This window comes from Sitophilus oryzae, unplaced genomic scaffold (genome assembly GCF_002938485.1).
Source record: "Sitophilus oryzae breed Bouriz unplaced genomic scaffold, Soryzae_2.0 scaffold_649_pilon_pilon, whole genome shotgun sequence".
Classification (NCBI taxonomy): Eukaryota; Metazoa; Arthropoda; class Insecta; order Coleoptera; family Curculionidae; genus Sitophilus; species Sitophilus oryzae.
The window spans coordinates 1,066,520-1,088,248 of NW_022147250.1; the positions used below are offsets into that span (position 1 = coordinate 1,066,520).

General features: G+C 32.0%; 1 protein-coding gene across 2 annotated transcripts in view; it reads right to left on the bottom strand.

Annotated features, from left to right (window-relative positions):
- The window catches only part of LOC115887832 (F-box/WD repeat-containing protein 7), a 92,176-nt gene that overhangs the window by 13,776 nt on the left and 56,671 nt on the right, over positions 1 to 21,729 (bottom strand). Inside the window, exons 8-10 of one of the 2 annotated variants that reach the window (XM_030907346.1) lie at positions 20,869 to 21,048; positions 5,644 to 5,825; positions 1,415 to 1,640 (exon numbers count right to left, since the gene is read on the bottom strand). In XM_030907346.1, the coding sequence (XP_030763206.1) occupies positions 1,415 to 1,640; positions 5,644 to 5,825; positions 20,869 to 21,048 (588 nt within the window). The remainder of the gene's footprint in view (positions 1 to 1,414; positions 1,641 to 5,643; positions 5,826 to 20,868; positions 21,049 to 21,729) is intronic. The other variant, XM_030907345.1, reaches the window with a different exon arrangement.

Sequence of the window (21,729 nt, forward strand, 5' to 3'; positions counted from 1 at the left end):
GTCCCACACTCCGTACGTAAAGGTATTTTACACCTCCCAAAAAAAAAAAAAAAAAAAAACTTCTCAAGATATTTAGAATGGGAATAGTCAATACTAATGTCATTATTGACAAAAAATAAACATGTTGAGTAGATAGTTATTGGACTAAAAAGATAAATTTGGAAAATTTTTATTTTTTTTTAAATTAATCATAAAATTTTCTTCAAAAAAATGATGATTGGTGATGATTTGGCACAAAAACATTTCAAATTTATGATTTCCGTCTATTAACTATTTAGTCAACATGTTTAATTTATGTCAATGATGACAGGTATTGATAATTTCGATTTCAAATATCTCGAGAACTATTACTCGTAGCGATTTTTGTTACTTTAGAAAATATTTGGAAAAAATCGAAATAAAAATGTATCTTCTACACCCTGTACAGGGGCGCAACTAGACATATACTTTTAGGGGGGCTGAAGTCTTTTGGGGGGGCTTAGGTCACTATAAGATTCATGTGAGGTTAAAACCAATTTTAAACGACAAGCACGATTAATCTGGGGGGGTTAAGCCCCCCCCCTCTGGCCCTCCCTAGTTGCGCCTCTGACCCTGTATCTCCGAAGCTAAGCATTTTAGGACATACATTTTTTTATTAGCAATCAGAATATACATTTATAAGACCTTTTTTACTTATTTTTATCTGCAGAATATGCTGCTGAAGTTTCCGGAATACAGTTCGGACCACCCTGTATATAGCTCAAAAATCTTTTATAAAATTAGCTTTTAAACATATTGCTTTACTGTAGCACCAGAGTAGAAGGAAAAGAGTAGTTGTACTCTCCCAAATATTTTCTGCCAGTTTTTACAATCTGTCGAATATCGGCAGATTGCAGAGCGTTTCAGTTGAGTTCCGTCCGTCGACCTGCGAGCCTGCGAGGTTCGAGCGTTGCGTGGACAGAGACGGATTGACAAAAAATGAGTGACTTATTGTGTGCTGCTATTGGTTGTAGTAATATTTCAACAAATTGTGCTTTGAGTTTTTTTTGAGAGTCATTTGTGATCATGTTTGTGTTCAGGTTAATTTTCTCATGACTGATTGCTACTTAATAATTTGATGAAATCCCGGTTCCTTAGAGGCATGGTACCGAAAAACAGCTCCGGTTCCGGAAACGTTATAATGTACCATAACCGTGAATCGGCCTATACAGGGTGAGTCTTAAATAAGTGCAAATATTTTTAGGGGTAGTATATTTTGAATATGTTGAGTTTTTTCGAATTTACTTTGAATACTACGCTTCCTTTTGAAAATCGAAGTAATAAACTTTTCGCGCAGGCAGGAGACGATCGTGCATCCAAAACCACTTTAAGCGCTCGTTCTTACCGTCTTTAATTAGAAAGAAGCCAAGAAATTTATAATATTTTTATTATTTACCTGTAACGAGTATACACGATTCGTATGACCCTGTAATGTATGCAGACACTCTTCTGTTTCAGGTTTCCAAACTTTAACCATATAATCATAAGCACCCGATACGACTAATTTTCCATCATATTGCACACAGCGTACGGCTGCTATATGACCAACTAACACATGAAGGAACTCGCCACTTTCTATATTCCAAACCCTTAATGTTGCATCTCTTGATCCGCTTACGACTCTGTAAATATAATAAGTTTTGTTACGAAAATACACTGGGTGATCCAAAATTGTTTTACAGAAAACCTTTTCATTCCTTTTTATTGAATAAATTCGGAACTAGTGAAAATACTCCTAGTTCATCTAAATATCTGACATTTTCCGTTAAATAACGAATATCACTTGCGGTTTAACTGGAATTTACATACATAATATGTTAAAATTCTATTGTCCGCGATACATCACAAGTTGGTACTGTTTACGAAAATTATCATTAAACAATATGGCGGAATTTTTAAGTGACTTACTTGGATCTGTGGCGAATCTAGGGTAAAATACGTCGTGGGTAAAGACAAAATTTGGCGCCCCCACAATTCAAAAAATGTGTAGACCACACACAAAAAAAATAAAATATGAAAAAATATATCGCACGCTCTAGGTAGCGTCTTCTATCTAAATTTTACTATTTTATTGTATGATGTTTGCATGGTGATTAGAGTTTTTACTACTAGTTTCGGACATACTTATATTTTGCCACCCCCGTGCCGAAATTTTAGGTATGTTTGCAGAAACTACTAACATACCTTATGTGTGCATGCGGTGCGTGATTAGAGTTTTTACCTATTGATTTCGAACACATTTTGGCGCCTCTAAGGCGCCCCTGGCGTCTAGCGTCCTTGCCCACGCCTAGATCCGCCACTTGTTGGATCATCTATCTATGATCGAAAAAAAAACAGTTTTTTGTTATTTACATATCCATGTAATATATGTGATCTATGGTTACACACTACTACTTAAATAAATCCACTGCTATATGAATCATAAGGTATTCTTTTGTCAACAATAATCTAATTTTTTTCTCAAAAATTAAAAATTTAAAGTAGTTCAATAAAAATATTAGGATTTCAATAAGTGGAAATAATGGTAGAAAAAAGTGGCATAGTAATATTACTTTTACTGATGGTTTTTCTTAAACCAACTAAGACAGTTCCATGTTTGCTAACAAAATATTCGTAATATCAGAAAAAAAAAGTTTTTAGGGTTAGAAGAAACATTATACCATTACGTTAACTGTTAACCTTTTTCTACAGATAGTTAGACTATCTAATTCCTAGTAAATACTATATAGTATTTACTAGGAATATTTACTATATTTTTATTATTTACTAGGAATAGAGTTATAGATAACTTTCTATTCTAAATTTTGACTCTATTTAAGATGAATATCAATATTTTAAACAAATAACAAAAGCTGTTATTTCTTGCTGTTATTATAGGCTTGGTGCATTTCAGTTGATTTCAACAAATTCCGACCGCAGCGCTTCAAGGACAGAAATAAGAAGTTATCAGTATATATTTTACGGCGCCATAATATGTTGATCGCATTAAAACAATATTGAAATCGTGGCTTTGTCATAATATTTAAGTATTTTAGTTTTTTGCTAGTGCAATTATTGAGGCTATAAAACACTCAGGTACGAGATTTGTGTGATGTAACGCTTTTTCGAGCAGTAAAAAATAAGTGAAAAAGAATTCGAACTAGGCGTCGTGTTGTGTTGTGACAATTTCAAATGTTAATTTAATTGTCAAAAAAATGTTAACGCATAAAGGTGAGCGTAATTAGGGCGTTGTTAGGTGCAATAACATTCAATAACTCAACTTTCCGGGATATTCAACTCTCCCGAAACAACATTTTATAGCTTCATGGTTTTTCACACCGATTTGATCAAAAGCAAAAATGGATTCAAGCACTTCGACGAAACAAGTGGGTAAACAAAGTGCTTGTTACCTAATGAAAAAATTAAATAGACGTATACTATGAGGGAATAAAATATAATTTGCAATATTAATGGTATACTTTTTTTAATTGTCTAGTGATTAAATGTTTTATGAACATCTAAAATTATAATTATTTACCTTTAAAAAATTTCGTTATAGCCGAAATAGCCCGAATTACGACCCACTAGCACAACCGATGATAAAACTATGCTCGCTACCGTAGTTGAACTCATCTAAAAAGTTTTTTTAGCTGGAATAATAAATTATAATACAAGTTAGACCTTCTGAAGATATCTACATATTTTTATTTTTAGAATTTTCACAAATTATACTTCTTAAACCTTAAACCCGTGTATTATATATACTAGTTGTTTACGATATTCTCCGATGGTGGCACCACCGGCGGAGTATGCACCAAGCCTATACTTCTTAACATTTTTAGAATAATTATATAATAAATTTTTCGTATACTCCCTATTTAAACTCGTGTATTTGTATATACTAGCACTAGCACTGGTGGAAGGCAGCAGTTCCATCAAAATCGGGTTATGGCGTAAAACGGTATAGCACCGAATACCAGAAGGCGACAAGCAACAGTTTGGCGGACTCGGCCTCTGCACTGCGGTACAGAAAAGGAACGGAACCCTTACTGTACAAATAACTTCCAAAACATCCTAATGGCAGACGAAAACAAAAACACGGCCCTCAGACCGGGGCACCTCTTAAGTGAGGAGAGGGTGCGAAGAATCCCCCCGTCGTCGACTGTTAGAAACTATAGAAGTGACCAAAAAGTAAAAATAAAAGTATACAATTCTAAAATACGTATTGCGACCTGGAATGTGCGCAGTCTGTACATGACCGGTAAACTGGCAAATTTCGAGACAGAGATGCGCAGAATGCAAATTGATATATTGGGGATGAGTGAAGTAAGATGGCCTGGATCAGGTAAACAAGCAACTAATAACGGCGTCATTTACTATTCAGGAGGGACAGACACGTTTCATCAATACGGAACTGCCATACTTGTAAGCAAGGACATAGATAGGTCGGTTATGGAGTTCATACCTTTAATGATCGAGTTATGCTATTGAAGTTACAAACTACACATCGAACACTGAACATAATACAAGTATATGCCCCAACAAACGACAAAAGTGACGCAGAGGTTGAAGATTTCTACTCAACATTAGAGGAGGCGATGAAACTCACAAAGAAGGGTGAAATAAATATGGTCATGGGAGATTTCAACGCGAAAATCGGTTCCGGAAGAGAGAATGATGTCGTAGGAGAGTACGGCCTAGGCACACGAAATGCGAGAGGTGACAAACTTATCCAGTTCTGTATAGAATCGAATTTATTTATTGCTAACACATTCTTCAAACAACATCCTAGAAGACTATACACCTGGAAATCTCCTGCTGATAAAAAAGGCCGTACCATAAGGAATCTGATCGATTTTATACTTGTTGGACAAGAACTGAAGAAATACGTGCAATCAGTAAAAACATATCCTGGCGCAGACGTTAATAGCGACCACAATCCCGTCGTTATGGATTTCCGAATGAGAAGATTCAAAAAGATCGCTAAGACGCAACCAACTCCTAGAATCAACACTAGAAAACTGCGGATACCGGATGTACACACTCAAGTGAGTTCCAGGATCGAATGTGAAATGACAAAAATCCAAAATGAAAAACAACTGGATATAATGGAAACCTGGAATAGGATAAAAACCTCCATAACTCTTATTCAGGAAAATGACATTGGCCACCTTGAAACTAATGTGAAAAAAGAATGGATGACTCCTGAAATCCTAGAACTCATGAATGAAAGGAGAACCCATAAGGCAAATCCAGCATTATATGCTGAACTAAACAAAAGGATTAGAAGAAAATGCAGAGATGCAAAGGAACAGTGGATGACCGAGAAGTGTAGTGAAATCGAAAATCTTCAAGAAAAATACAAGAGTCGCGTAAACTGTAACAAGAAACGTTCCACAGCTATCTTACGGGACCAAAATAATGACATCATCTTAGGAATAGAGAATAAACTACAACGATGGAAGGAATACGTAGAAGAACTATTTAATGATAGCAGACCGAACACTCCACCGAAAGCGGATGAAAACATGAACGAAAAAGGACCTGAAATTATCAATAATAACAAATAAATGAATATCTATCTATCTCTCTATCTATCTATATTTATACAGAAAAGAGAAACAAAATCATTTTGGGAAAACTTACTTGTTACCATGCAAATGCATGCACCTCACGGTTGATGTGTGACCATATAAAGTGTGACGGCATACTCCTGTGTCAGCATCCCATACTTTCAACGTTCTATCAGTACTACCACTAATTATTGTATTACCGGACATTTGCGACGACCATACTCCACCCGTGTGACCTACCAAAGTTCTTAGACACTGAAAAAATATATTATGTTTCCAATTATTATTATTATTTCGATGTATTTTCTAATTAATATAATATACTATATTATCACAGTGTAAAGGTTCATTATTAAGGAAAATAAAGTAACAAGCCATGAACACATATTTTGATTTATATCTATCGCCGCTCCTATCAATATAATGCCATATTTTTGTTTAACAGTTTTGAAAATAATCTTCAGAAAATGTCCCCAAACACATTCCGAAGGAAGCTTAAAGAGGTTTACCAGAACCGACAGATTTGACGTCTCTCTCATTCAAATCACATTTTGTTAAAAATATTGTTTTTTAAATGTTTTTAGTTTTTATTGGTATATTATAATGGTATACGTGTGGTGCATCGGAATACGAAACATAGGAAATTCCATGTAAATTTTGAAAAGGTGAAATATTATCTCCCCGGATGATTTTATGCAAAAATTGTATTGGACTTTTTTTGAAGAGGCATTGTACCGTATGATCGAATAAAAACGTCGTCAGCGATGGCTATGAAATGAAGATCGCTGTCATTTTATATGTAAAATTATATGGGAAATGTCATCGATCGTCATTTGCAAGCCAACTGGACGCCGTTTTTTTTCCGATCATAAGGTATTTTTGCCTAGAATTTCGTTTCCATTTGGATATGGCCCAGAGAAAGCTACAATTAAAATACCAGCAAAAATTTCACATTTTGTTTACAAAAATTTGAAGGTACCAAATAGAGTAATTTTCTATAAAATAATTATGATTTTCGCAACTTCTGAAAAAGTTACGATGGTAAAACGGCATTTTGATGCAAATATTATATCCGCTGTGTTAGACATGTTCTTAGCTCAGTTTGCCTAGACAGTGAATATAACTAATAACGAATAAGTCAACAGTTTAAAAAATAAACCAGAGCTGCAGAGGTTTGAAACTAAAGGCAGAGTATTAAGCACATGGAAGTGTGACGACAAAAATAATTGAACAGGAAGAAAACAACAATGACTTGAATATTCTGCACGTTGAAGAAAAGAAAAACGTGATCCCGTCTATTGGGGATACAGTAGGGAAAGACCACAGGATTTTTCACCGAACGATTTCTTCCTGTGGAGCACACTCAAAACCCGTCTTTATGGGCATATTAAATACAAAAATTTAGATACACACTTTAGATACTGAAAAATACATCTCTGTTGAATGCTAAAGATTCTCCCCTTAACAGCTTTGTATTGTGAGGCGTGAATTTTACAATCATTTGTGGTATTGTTTGGCTGTGAATGGAGAATTATGTAAATATGTTATTAGTTTTAGTATAGTTTAATAAAGTCCCTTTAGTTACATTTTTTTTTATTTGTTTAATTATTGTGGGTAAATGTGGTACCTATGAGCAAGGCCTGCGAGTGATCGAGTAATGAACAGCAAACACAAATTACCGCGAATACTATTCTCAGTTCCACTAATTCTTTTGTAGATGATCATTCCAATTCAGAAAAAAATTAATCACCCTTTCCAAATCACATTTTTGCTGGTATTTTAATTTTAGCTTCCTCTGGGTCGTATTATAAAATTTTAGTATTTTGTAGGTAGATTTTTGCAAATAACTTTTAAATGCCTATTCCAAGTAAAACGAAATTCTAGACGACAGTACAACTTCAACGCCTTTTTAAAAAATCTAATACAATTGTTGGTGCGATAATATTTGACCCTTTCAAAATTTACATGGGATTTCTTATGTCCCGTGTTCCGATAATAACAAGGTATGATATATATATATTTTTTTATTTATATTAATTATTAATTGATTATTAACTTTAACTATAATTGTATACCGGGTGTTGCATTGTCGAGCGGGACATAGGGAATCCCATGTAAATTTTAATGGGGTCAATTATTGGCTTCCCTAATTATTTTAGAGAATAATTCTATTTAGGTTTATTGAAGAGCACTAAAACCCACATTCAAAAGAATAACTTTAGATATTTTTGATTAGCCCGTTTACGAGTTATCGCCGATTTCTTTTTAAATATTTCTCCTTTCTTATGGCCTTGTATTTACTTATGAGCACCAGTCAAGGTAAATGGCTACCCGGCACGCATATTCGGAATTCGCCGACACATTAGCCGCTCGGGAAAGTTCGGGTGCTGCGTAAAGTACCGACGTATTAGACTAATACGTCGGCGATTTACGATGTGCTCAAAATATTGTTTCTTTCTTCGCAAATTTGTAAATCGGATTAATTTGATCTGAGTCTGTAATGTGTATTCGTAAATTTTTATCACCAATCAGTAATCGTCTGTAGATGGTTTTCATTATTTTCTAGTGATTAGCATATTTCGGGCAGATTGCTAATTCAAAAACATGGATTTTAAAACATTACCAGGTGTACCTGGTAAATAAATAGCCTCCAATAAACTGAGATTGCAGATTACTGATAAAAACAAATTTTAGATACGTTGCTTTTTGCAGAGAAACTAAATAATAACAGTAATGTTATTAATGTTTCATTAATACAAAATAAATAGTAATAAATAGCATACACAGATAGCATCCTTTTTTTATACTGCGCAAAAGACTTGTGCACTTTCATGTGAATGCTAGATATACCATACGATGTAAAAAAAAACGACGTCAGAGCTGGCTTGAAAATAAAGATAGCTATCATTTTGTATGTAAAATTATATAAGGAATGTCAATGATCGTCATTTCCAAACCTACACTAGACGCTGTTTTTTTTTCGATCATACGGTACTTGCGATAAGTCTCAAAACTTAACTTATCCTTTATTAAGGCTCCAATGATTCTATTATCGTCATGGAAGTTTAAAACTGGTTAGTGAGTAAATTTTAGTTTATTTGTATTTTATTATAGAATGGATAACTGCCTTGGTAAATGTTAGAAGAGAAAGTTTTGAAAGAGTTTAAGAGATTTGAGATTTTATCACTGCCATTTTGATGGCAAACAAAAGAAAAATAGGGAAGCGAGCCGCAAAAGAATTTCGCGAAATATAGACTGTCCAGTAAAATTATAGGTAAAATAACTATCCGACACTTTTCCAGACACAAAATTAAAAAAAATATGGGATTAGGAGTGAATAAGTCCAAAAAATAGAAAATATGTCTTATTTCTTTTCTATTCATATATTTTTTTGATAATATGCTTTGCTTATAGACTTAAGTTGTTTAGTAATTTAATAAATAAAGTATTTTTTTAAGTTAACAAAATTTTAGTTACAATTTTATACTAAAAATGACAAATTGAAAATTGCCTCATGACATTTTAGAAAATCGTATTTCTTATTTTAAATGGAATACACCGTATTTAATTTTAGTATTAAAGATAATTTCAGTTCAAGTCTGTTTTTTATCATTTTCTAACAGTTCTCGATATGTAACCTATTAACAGTTAACAGTATTTCGTTTGCGTAAATCACCGACGCATAAGGGTTGGAACTAGTCTAATACGTCGGTACTTTATCAACCGTTCGTCGCCGGTCCCGATCTAATCCGAACGGCTATGTGTCGGCGAATTCCGAATATGCACCCGGCACATAGTACCCTGGCTGTTCAGGAATATTTAGACAATAGTTTTAACGGAAAAGTTATTGGCCTAAATCATACAGTAAATTGGCCAGCAAGGTCTCCTGATATTTCGCCAAATGATTTCTTTCTCTGGGGCCATTTAAAAAACAGGATATACAAGGATAAAAAATATCCAAATCTAGACGAGTTAAAAATGCTATTTCTGCCGAATGCAATAGAATTTCAGTTTACCAACTAGCGGATGTAAGAAGAGAATTTTATGATCGCCTGGGTTATTGTCTAGCAGTCGATGGAGGAATATTTGAACATCTTCTTAAATCCTAAAGTTCTATAGTCTATAAAATGAATAACTTTGAATTTTGACCGTTATTTTTTACCAAAATGGCAAATATAAAATCCCTCTACCAAAAAAGTTACTGATATTCTTTAAATTGAGTGCGAGTGCTTTAAACGAGTCAGATAGGTAACTCTTTTTACTTTCGTGAAATAGAAAAGGAAAGTAATAAAACAAGTGACAGTTCTTCCTCTTCTTCCAAAAATCAACACGAAATGTCGTAATTGTCAAAAGTAAAATGTCATCAGCTTTTGACATTTCTAAATCATCAGACCAATTTCGTCTCTAATAGAACAGCCTCGGAGCGAGATTTATGACGTCGCGCTAGTTAGATACTATGGATTAATAAATATGTTGTAGAATACATGGAAGACATAATTATTTCTCGTATTTTTGGTTTGTATTTTAAAAATGATATAGTTTACATGAAATATACATAATATACAGTTAATAAATACCTATTTATATTAATAAAAATACTTTGGCAAATAAACTATGAACTATACAAATGCAGCAAATGTTTTGCAATATACAAATAATGAATAGATACGTAAGATAATGTGTAAAATGTAAAATATATTTTAAATTTTGAGGTTTGAAAATCGATTTAATTTAACAAAAAAAAACATTCAATACCTACTAGCACAGAATATCTAGCTACGCAACAGAAAAATACTCGAAATGAAAGAGCTAAAATTGCACAAATAGAATACTAGATGGCGCGACAATATCATAATCAGAATATAATTAGAAATTTTGAACTTTCGGTTTTGGATCGACGGCTCGTGGACGGCCTTATAGCTCGGCTAAATATGCACAGTTGCCAGATTCAAAAAGACTTAAATTGGCATCCCATTCTTTTTATTGTGTATAATACAGTATGTGTTTCTATTCTTCTTTTCTTGTCAGATACACTTATATTAATTATTCCTTTGGCTATTAAAATAGTTTTAAAGTATATTATTACAAAACATATACATTTTTATATACACTACCTTATAATGTTAACTAAGAAAATACCTTTAATTACCTTTAAAATTAATAACATACAGGGCGATTGACAGTGATATTTATTAATGCAGGAACGTTAGTAATGAAATATAAGTTTAATAATAATGGAAATAATTTATTAAAATGCAGTACAAAAAAATGTTAACTGACTAAAAAATACTATAATAACAAATTTCTTCCGTTTGCCCACGTTATTTATATAGACCTAGGTAGATTTTAAAAGTGACACAGGTACAATTAATAATATATTTTGGGCATAAAAGTTGCTATGCTGTCACGGCATCGAACAATAAATTAAAATTCGTAAAATAAATTAAAATTATTAATTAAACAAATCTTTATAAAGAAACGCAAATATACCAAATTTGGGGCCCAAATCGAACTCCAGGAAATAATATCATAATAGTGTACTATATTATGGTACCACTCGGTATGCTTTAAGGTACCATAGTATTGCAATGTCACCGAAGATCCGTAGTATACCAAATTTAAGAATAATCGAACGCCATGAAATGGTATCGTAATATGGTACTATATTAAGGTACCACTTTATATACATCATAGTTCAATCATATTATAATGTAACCGAAGATACGTAGTATACCAAGTTTGAGCCCAATCGAACGCCAGGAAATGGTATCGTAATATGGTACTATATTAAGGTACCACTTTATATGCATCATAGTACCATCATATTACAATGTCACCGAAAATACGTAGTATCCCAAGTTTAAGCCCAATCGAATGCCATGTACGTAATATAGTACTATATTATGGTACCAGTTGATATGCTTCATGGTACCATAATAATGCAATGTCATCAAAAATACGCAAGTATATATCAAATATGAGCTCAATCGAACGCCAGGAAATGGTATTGAAATATGGTACTATATTAAGGTACCACTTTATATGCATTATAGTACCATCATATTACAATGTAACCGAAGATACGTAGTATAACAAGTTTAAGCCCAATCGAACGCCAGGAAATGGTATCGTAATATGGTACTATATTATGGTACCTCTTATTATGCTCCATGGTACCATAATATTACAATATCACCGAAGATACGTAGTATCCCAAATTTAAGCCCAATCGAATGCCATGTACATAATATGGTACTATATTATGGTACCAGATGATATGCATCATAGTACCATCATATTACAATGTCACCGAAAATACGTAGTATACCAAGTTTAAGCCCTATTGCCGCCATGTACCTAATATTGCTATATGGTACTATAGAAGGTACCACTTTATATGCTCCATGGTACCATGATATTACAATGTCACTGAAGATATAGTATACCAAGTTTAAGCCCAATCGAACGCCATGTATCGTAATATAGTACTATATTATGGTATCACTTGATATGCTTCTGAAAAAAATGGCGTCCAGTTGGCTGGAAAAGGACGATCGATGACATTTCCCATATAAATTTACATATAAAATGACAGCGATATTCATTTCATAGCTATCGCTAACGCCGTTTTTTCCCGATTGTACGATATGAACTTGGTAACACAATCGAACGTCAGGAAGTGGTATCATAATAGTTGAACAATACTTATTATATTGTCGCCGAATTACAATGAAACAGCTCTGATTTATTTTAATATGTTTAAATGATGTAGCAAATTTGAAGGTAGGCTTTATCAGGAGAGTATTACATATGAATTACAATAATGGCAACACTGCACAAAATTCTTTTTAAATTTTGTTTGTAGAAAACTGCTTTCTTTTAAATTTATTGCCCTCTATTATGTAGTAGTGAAACTACCACATCAAAATATCTGATTTGGAGACAGGCTTTTAAAGCCTGTCTCCTTTTGCTACCTACAGTTTTATACATGTAACGAGGCTTCTGTAGCGTAGCTAGATATTCTGTGCTACTAGTGATGCATTTATTATTAATTATTTAATAATATTAATTTTTTTTAGTAGGTTGTGATTTTTATGATACAAACCAAAAATACGAGGAATAAGTATGTTTTCCATGTATTCTACAACATATTTATTAATATTTATTAATCCGTAGTATCTAACTAGCGTGACGTTATAAATCTCGCTCCGAGGCTGTTCTATTAGAGACGGCATTGCGTCAGCATGGCCGCAAGTTGCTAACCTAATAAAATTAACACTAGAAAAGCCCGCGGGAACTGTCAAATTCAAAGTTATTCGTTTCACAGACTATAACAATTTAATAGTACCTAAATTAATAAGTTATTGAATATTGTAATAATACTATAATTAACCTTGTAATTGATTACTTTATTTTACTTTAATTCATACTAATTTGTATTTATAAATGCATCTTTAAGATTTCCGATGTAGGAATGAGTTTTCAATAATAATAAAGCTCTAAATAGGTAAATTTCTGAAATGACAACTTCATTTGACAGTTATCTTTTACCTTGACTGGTGCTCATAAGTAAATACAGGGCCATAAGTAAGGAGAAATATTTAAAAAGAAATCGGTGATAACTCGTAAACGGGCTAATCAAAAATATCTAAAGTTATTCTTTTGAATGTGGGTTTTAGCGCTCTTCAATAAACCTAAATAGAATTATTCTCTAAAATAATTAGGGAAGCCAATAATTGACACCATTAAAATTTACATGGGATTTCCTATGTCCCGTCCGACGATGCAACACCCGGTATATATATTTTTCTCTGATCACGTTAAGTTGAGTAGCATCCACACATCATTAACAGAGTAAGTGGGATCGACGAGTAGCGACAGAAACCGTCGGCTCTTTTGATGTGGTGGGACCTTTGAATAAGAAGACTAAGGAAGGAGCATATCAAAAATCTTAGGTACACCGCGATGGGCCTCAAATATGGCCGACTTAAATTCCGGTTTATCAGTGTCGTTCTAATTTTATTTAAAAAATGTAAAACTATAATGTAGGGTAGACGTGGGGTAGACTCAATAATTTGTTGTTTTATTTTACGTTGTGAATAAATGTTGGTAGTTATTAAAATTGTTATAAAAATATATAATTCTAATAAAAATAGATAAGTTATATAAGTATTTATTACCACAAACATCCGATACGCTACCGAAGCAGGTAAGTCAAATTAACGTATCTAAATTCTTTGACATCTAATCTTTGACAAGTAATAAATAAAAGCTAAAATGCAAGAAAAATATATAATTTAGTTAATTTAAGTGAATTTCATAAATGATCGGTTTACTACATGTATGTATATTACATAGTCACTTACTAGCGAAAAGTTGTTCCATTATTTCACTCAATATTTGCCGAGATCTACCGCACGCTACAGAACCAACTATTTTAGAGTCTTTTTCGATAAATCGCGATAGTGTCACTGTTAATTTAAGTTCTGCCACAATTTCCATCTAGATTTACTACCTTTATACAACTATCAGTAGTAGAATAAATAATAAATAACATAAAATAAGCTCCGTAAAGACTGACAATTCCACAAAATTTCAAATCAAATTCAAATGTGTCAAATGAATCGTCAAACAGAACTGTCAGGATCCCCACCCAAGAGTGCTTTTATGGCGCTTTTTCCGCCCACCATGTATGAATACATGGATATCATTATGCTCCTTCCTTAGTCTTCTTATTCAAAGGGTGGGACCAAATTTTCTTTCTCTCTCTTTTGACGTGTTTGACAGATAGACTACCTATTTAACTGCTCAACTTATGAAGTGGTCCTATAAACATGGTATACACTGCTCATAATTTGAAGTGGAATTAAGTGTCGATCATAGACTTAAAATAAAATATAGACTACACTATTTACATCTCAACGCGGACAAACAACCTTTTTTGTACACATGTTTACTTCTGGGTACAGTCGACCGAGCCTCCCTCATCCAGCCTATGTTGTCACGTCTTTAATATTATCAATATTTTTTTCTTGTTATACACATATATTGAGATATTAATACTACAGTTTAATAAAGTAGGTTTTAATATTCCATAGATGTATTAAATAGTCCTTATACTACTAAATTATAAGTCGGATACTGTTTAAAAAGGATAAGTTCTTTACAATATGATAACACCGATTAGAGGCGAGGGAGCCTATTCATTCATTTATTACCTTGTAGTACGCGTGGCAAGTGTGCGGTAAAGCTTTGATGCCGCTATGTCCCCGGCTGTATTAACGCATTTTCTTAGTTTGTAGTCCTTAAGTGTTTATTTTATTGACTTTTTCTGTTCAAGAACTATAAAATATGGTTCGCCAGTGCCAAATTTGCAAGAAATTTGACTTAAATAATCCATTTAAGTCTTGAAACGACTTTCGACCGGTAGACAACTCTCAATTTGCCCATTGGGAGCCAGTGGCGTTGTTGTAGAAAGGCGCTTATTTAGATAATATTTTAGTAAAATGTAAAATCTGAATTTTTTCTCATTACATTATTTACTTACTTACATTGTAACAAAGTCATAATTATAACCCTGTTAATAATTAATAATGATTTTATTAAAAATATGGTTTATTCTAAAATTATCTTGAGCATATAAAATAACATACAAGAATTTTAAATTGATATTACATTATGAAACAATATTTTTTAATATACCGGGTCGTCTCAAAAGTGGCTCACCCCCTATAACTTTTTTATTTTTTCAGATAAAAAAAACAGATTTGTATGTTATAGGTATATGACATAAATTAGGATTTATTGATGTATTCAGTTGTTTTTGGTCTCTTCCTGTTTCACCGAAATGATTACATCTTTTTATTTTTAAAGGCAACCTCGGTATATTGCTACTTTATTCGATAAAAAATGACACTCTGAATAGAATGACATATCATATGTCAACTTTTGACATTGTCGCTGAAAAACAAATCGTATTTTAAATTTCAATCCAGGGTGCCATGGTGTTGTTAAAAACACTAAGTTTTAATCAAGGAGCCTTGGAAAAATAGTTTTGATCGTCTAATAGGTTTCGTGTCTTGTCTAAGTCGGTTAAAATATGTACAAATCGTATTTTTAATCATACATATGTCAATTTTTTCAAATGGAACAAGGGTGACTCATTAGCATATTTGGAAAAAGCATTTTTTTATGAATATATTGATACCACACACTTGGTATTTCAGAGTCAAATTGTCGTTATGAACCGCGTGTTACAATTACAATTAAACCATATGCGAAAATGTCAAAAAGTTGACATATGGTATGTCATTCTATTCAGAGTGTCATTTTCTATCGAATAAAGTAGAAATATACGAGGGGTGCCAGTTTAAAAATTAAAAGTTATAGTCATTTCCGGTGAAACAGGAAGTGACCAAAAACAATTGAATGCGTCAATCAATCCTAATTTATTTCATATACTAACATACTAAATCTTGTTTTTTTTATTTGAAAATATAAAAAAATTATGGGGATGAGCCACTTTTGAGACGCACCCGGTATAATAAAGACAGTACCGAGTTATAAATGTAGTTTTTATTTTATCCACTTCCTATCACCTTCCTTGCTTTAATGGAACAGATTTATGTTTGCTCTAATTTACATAATAAGACATCACTTAACCAGAAAAAAAATTACAACAATCATATTTTTTTTCTCTCCCTGTTGCCGATTCTATTATATCTGTGGAATAGATCCTGTTTTGATTAATATTAGGGGTTGTAAATGTTTGACTAAAATTAATAATTTATTATTAATTTCAAAAATTACCTAATTTCGATGATAAAATTTCTTCTATAACGTGTATTTTATTATTTTTATCCTTTTTGGACTCTAAATTGTTTTTTCTAAACTTTTATTTAAAAAATCTTAATAAAATATAAAAAAGTTTAAATACGATATATTTTTAATTTAATTATAGCTTCATTAAAATAAAAAAATTACCCGGCTATGATACGGAGAGTTCAGGTGTACTTGAGAAACGAAAGACAGTGTTGTGTTTCTCGGCAGAGTCGTCAGGGAACGACCGTTACGACAGAGACAACCTATCTATCGCTCGTGTCGCACTCGTTATAACCTAAAACAATAACACAACAATAACAAGACAGTGTCTGACCGCATGTTCCAGCTATTTATGAATGAGATGCTCAGTCTATATTTTATTTTAAGTCTATGGTGTCGATAATATTTTTTGGAATATAATGATATAATTAATAAGAATCTCTTTGGGCAACTTCGCTTCTTCATATGACAGATAGACTATTTATTTCACGCAGCCGCAAAGAAAATTGAAAACTAGACTGTCGCTACTCAAACAAAAACTTTAAACCCATTGATTTAAAATGACCAGATCTATATATTTTTAGAAAAATAATTCTATTTCAATATACAGGGTGCTACAAATTCGAGGTACGAGCATTGGTATCTCGGAAACCGTAATAGATACGAAGATGGTTAAATTGGGGCAAAATTGCGCCTTGAGATTTTCTCCAAGATAACATCAAAAAAGTTTTAAACATTTCAAGGATTGCAGAGTTTTTTGGAAAAAAAACGGATTTTTGGGAAAATCAAAAAACTAATTACATGTTCTCATAGCCACTTTATTAGGGCTATCTGATAGTACTTTTAGATTTTCAAATTAGCTGATAATTTGTGAGATACAGAGGCCAACTTAATTTTTTTAAATACGGACCTGCATTTTTTATTTCAGGTTTTGAAAGAACTCGGTCTCCTGAGTATAATGATATGCCACACTTGATATTTCTTTTGTTTTAGGTACCTTAACAAAACTAAAACAAAATAGTACTTACAAAACTATTTAATTATTATTTAAAATAATTTCAAGTAAGACTCTGTTTTTTTTTTTTAAATTATTTAATCTGATTATATTCATCGCAACAATATTGATCAGCGCTAATTAACACTGAATAAGGAAAATCGAGCCAATTCAAAGATCCAAATAAATAATATACAGATCAACAATTTAAAGATATTATTTTTAACTTTTTTTTATTGTGAATTTGGAATCTCAGTCAACGATCTAATAATATTCATAATATTAATCGTAGTTATTATAAATAAATAAACTTCTATAAACTAGTTGGACACAATAGATCTGTAAGGTCGCAGTGATTAACCCCCCTCCCATTCATTCTGATAAACTAGTTTCTAATGCTCTACATGTTCGAAAGGGTTAACACCCTCCCTAATGCACAAATTTATTTTTTTTTGTCAATCTTATTTGTAGCTCTTTGAACATATCTTCTTGTTATAGTTCCGAATGCATTTTTGTACTCTTTATTGTAAATGTTGAAATGTATTGATTTCACTTTACAAATGACGCCAAGTAAGGCCCCTTTTGTTATTGCATTTGATTTTCCGTATTCAATGTTTTACTCAATACAATTACTTTACAATATTGTAAGGATGAATAGATTAGATCTTAAAAAAAAAAACAGAGCCGGACTTGAAATTAGGTTTAAATAAATTATGTTCAAATGTCCGAAACAAAAAACTATTAAGTGTGGCATATCTTGTACTCAGGGGGCAGAGTTCTTTCAAAATATCAAATAAAAAATGCAGGTCCGTATTTAAAAAAAAAAAATGGCCACTGTATCTCACAAATTATCCAGCTAATTTGAAAATCTAAAAGTACTATCAGATAGTCCTAATAAAGTGGCAATGAGAATGTGCAATTAGTTTTGATTCCCTCAAAAGTAACGCCATGGAAAAAATAAAATTAGTTTCAAAAAAAAATCGTTTTTCAAAAACTCTGCAATCCTTGAAATTAAAAAAAAAAAATTTGATGGCATCTTGGTGAACATCCTAAAGCGCAACTTTGCCCCAATTTAACAATGTTCTGTATGGTTACCGAGATACCAATGCTCGTACCTCGAATTTGTAGCACCCTGTATAGTTTGTAATAACTATAGCAATCGCAAACAATTTCCGATGCACGTGATCATCTTTGAGTGACAACTGATCGCGACAACGCTGCCGGATTGTGATGGATTTGGCGAGATGAATCTTAATTTAAAATTGACAAAACAACATATTTATTATATCATTTTTAAAGAGTTTTACGTTGTATTTTTTGAATTTAATAACTAATATTTTAGTGATTAATTGATTTATTTGTTTTATAACTTACTAGCGTGTATAAGCGACTTCGTTCGCGTCGAATTAATCATTTGTAATGGTGATAATAAAGCAAAGCAAGAATTTCCATTAACATACAAACTGGATAAAATTTTCACATTTATGTCAGCATGAGAAAAAACAATATGGCGATATTATTATATAACTTGGTTATATTTGAGGGGTAGTTTCATCTCGTTGGAATTTGACCTTCGAAAATCTAGTTTGCCAAAATAAGCTTTTTTACGTCAAGCTTCAAGAATCGTGGTTAAGAAATTATAAAACTTTTTGGAACACCCTGTATGATTTAAAAAAAATATGTAAAAAACAAAATAAATTATGCTTGTCCAAGTTTTTCCTCCCTTGAAAGACTAACCGTTTTTAAATAACAAATATTGTAATATTCGAGGGGCGTTTGTTTTTCACCCCTCTTGGAATTTGAGATTCGAGAAACCCCTCCTATCGAACCTCTACAACCTACAGTCAATCCGTTTGCCAAAAAATCAGCTTTAAACGTCAAGAGTTTAAGCAGAATCGTGATTACTCAATGGTCATATTTATGAAACACCCTGTATAAATTTATAAAAAATCTTAAAATATGTAAAACAACAAAATAAAATATACGTGTTTAAGAGTCTTTCCGAAAAACTCACCGGTTTTTAAATAAAAAATATTTTAATATTTGAGGGATAGTTTCACCCTCTCCTAGAATTCGAGTTCGAAAATCCCTTCTTATCGAACCTCTACACCCTAAAGTCAATCTATTTTCCAAAAATCAGCTTTTACGTCAAGCAGGATCGTGATTAATCAATGACTAGATTTTTCGAAACACCCTGTATACATTTTTAAAGAATCTTAAAATATGTAAAAACAAAAATAAAATATACGTGTTAAGCGTTTTTCGGAAACTAAATAAAAATATTGTAATATTTGATGGGTCGTTTCACCCTCTTAGAACTGAATTTCGAAAAATCCCTTCTTATCGAACCTCTACACCCTAGAATCAACCTGTATGCCAAAATTGAGCTTCTTACGTTGAGTGGTTTGAGCAGGATTGTGATTAATCAGTATATCAGTAACTTAAGGATTTTATATATTAGTATAGATTTTACTTTATTAAATATTGGCAAAAACTAGTCCATTATGAAGATTATTATAAGTGTTATTGTGGGTTGTTTATTTATTGATGTACATCTTACTACGCCATGAGTGGTAATAACAAGTAAGAGGGTGGTATTAATGCACAAACCAATAATCACAGAATTTAATAAAAACTAACTTTGAAAGTAGTATAATGTGCTTATCAATTAAATTTACTTTTCTGATTGCAGTCAAAGGGTAATAAAGGACCTTTATTGTCACGTTCTCGTTAAAAATAGTTTAAAAAACAGGGAAACTATAAGCTCTTTGGCTTCGACTGTTTAAATGCTTCGACGTATTTTCAACAAAATTTCAAGAAATCCAATACAAAAACTCGAAAAATTTAGTTCTTAAAAGAAACTGTTTGTGTTTAAAAGTGCAATTTTAAAAAAATACTATGAAAATAGGCAAAAAAACGAGAATTGCTCACAAAGATTCAACAACAACACGATATTATACAAAATAAATGACACTAGGATAATTGTCAAATAATAAAGGACAACATTGCTGAACACGGGGCAACGTGACCAACATAGCGATAATAAAATTCGGTTTAAACTAATTTTGCAGCTTTAATCTAAATAAAATATCTGTTACAATCATTTACTCTAAAGCAAAATGAAAGAGCTGCTCAGTGTCTTAAATTATACAACAAATTTAAACATTTTTTGCTAAAATTTCATTGAGTCAGGTTTATAGACTTAAAATGTTTTGATGATTACAATAATATTGCATTCACTTAAAGCTGCACCTTAAAGATGCGCTTGCGCATTACAAAAAAATATTCGATAGGGTCGAGGTTACCAAGGTTACTAATAGACTGTTTCTAAAAAACTAGTTCAAAAATAAACTTCTGTATTACATAGATTAGCCTTGAATAACTCATTATACAAAAGGTTCTTCAATATGTTTCTAAAAACTGTTTTTTATTGCCTAGCTGAACAATACATTTAGTAGTTATTTAATGAAATAATTTTCTTACCTTCCCACTTACTGCAGACCAAACTTTCAAAGTGTTGTCATCAGATCCACTAACAATTTTATTGTCAGAAAATTGTAAACAAGTTATAACGTGATCATCATGACCTTTTAACATTTTTGGTGGTCTAATTGGCTTTGACCTCCAATTAGTTTCAATGGCATGCTGTCGCATAAAGGCTGTCTAAAACAATATTAATAATTCATATCCAGATTCTATCTACTACAATAAAGAGTAAAAATTGGAATATTAGGCTAATTATTAAAATGTAATACTGTAGTATTAGACTATAATGGTTCAAAGTGTATTTTTGTACCAAACCAAAAGAAAGCAATAAAAAATATTAAAAATTACAAAAGTTATACATTAACATATTATAATTTTATAAATAATATACGTTGCTTGCTTTTTAGAAAATGTTATATTCTACTTAATTTTTACAATAATTTATCAATTATACAGGCATCTAATAAAAATATTACAAATATGACGCTAACAAAACTACAAAAATTCGTTTTTTAGCATTTCTATTTTACCATTAAACGGTAGGTAACTAATAATATCTTTGGGTTATGTATAGAGATAATAGTACGAGAGCTAGCAACGTCGAAAAAACAAGTATTTTAAGACGTCTGGCTCTTTGATATATCTTTTACTATGCTCTCTGGAACAGCATGCGGCCCGTCTGGCTGCCGGTAAACGTTGCGTTCCCTACTGCGCATTAGAGAAGATCCTATATTTTCATTAGTCCTTTAAATTCTAGTAATGAATATAAATCGAACATGTCTCCATAGCGCAGTGCGTAGAGTTTCCGACCACGAACCGAAGATTCAGAGTTCAAATCCGGGTCAGGTGAAAGACTTT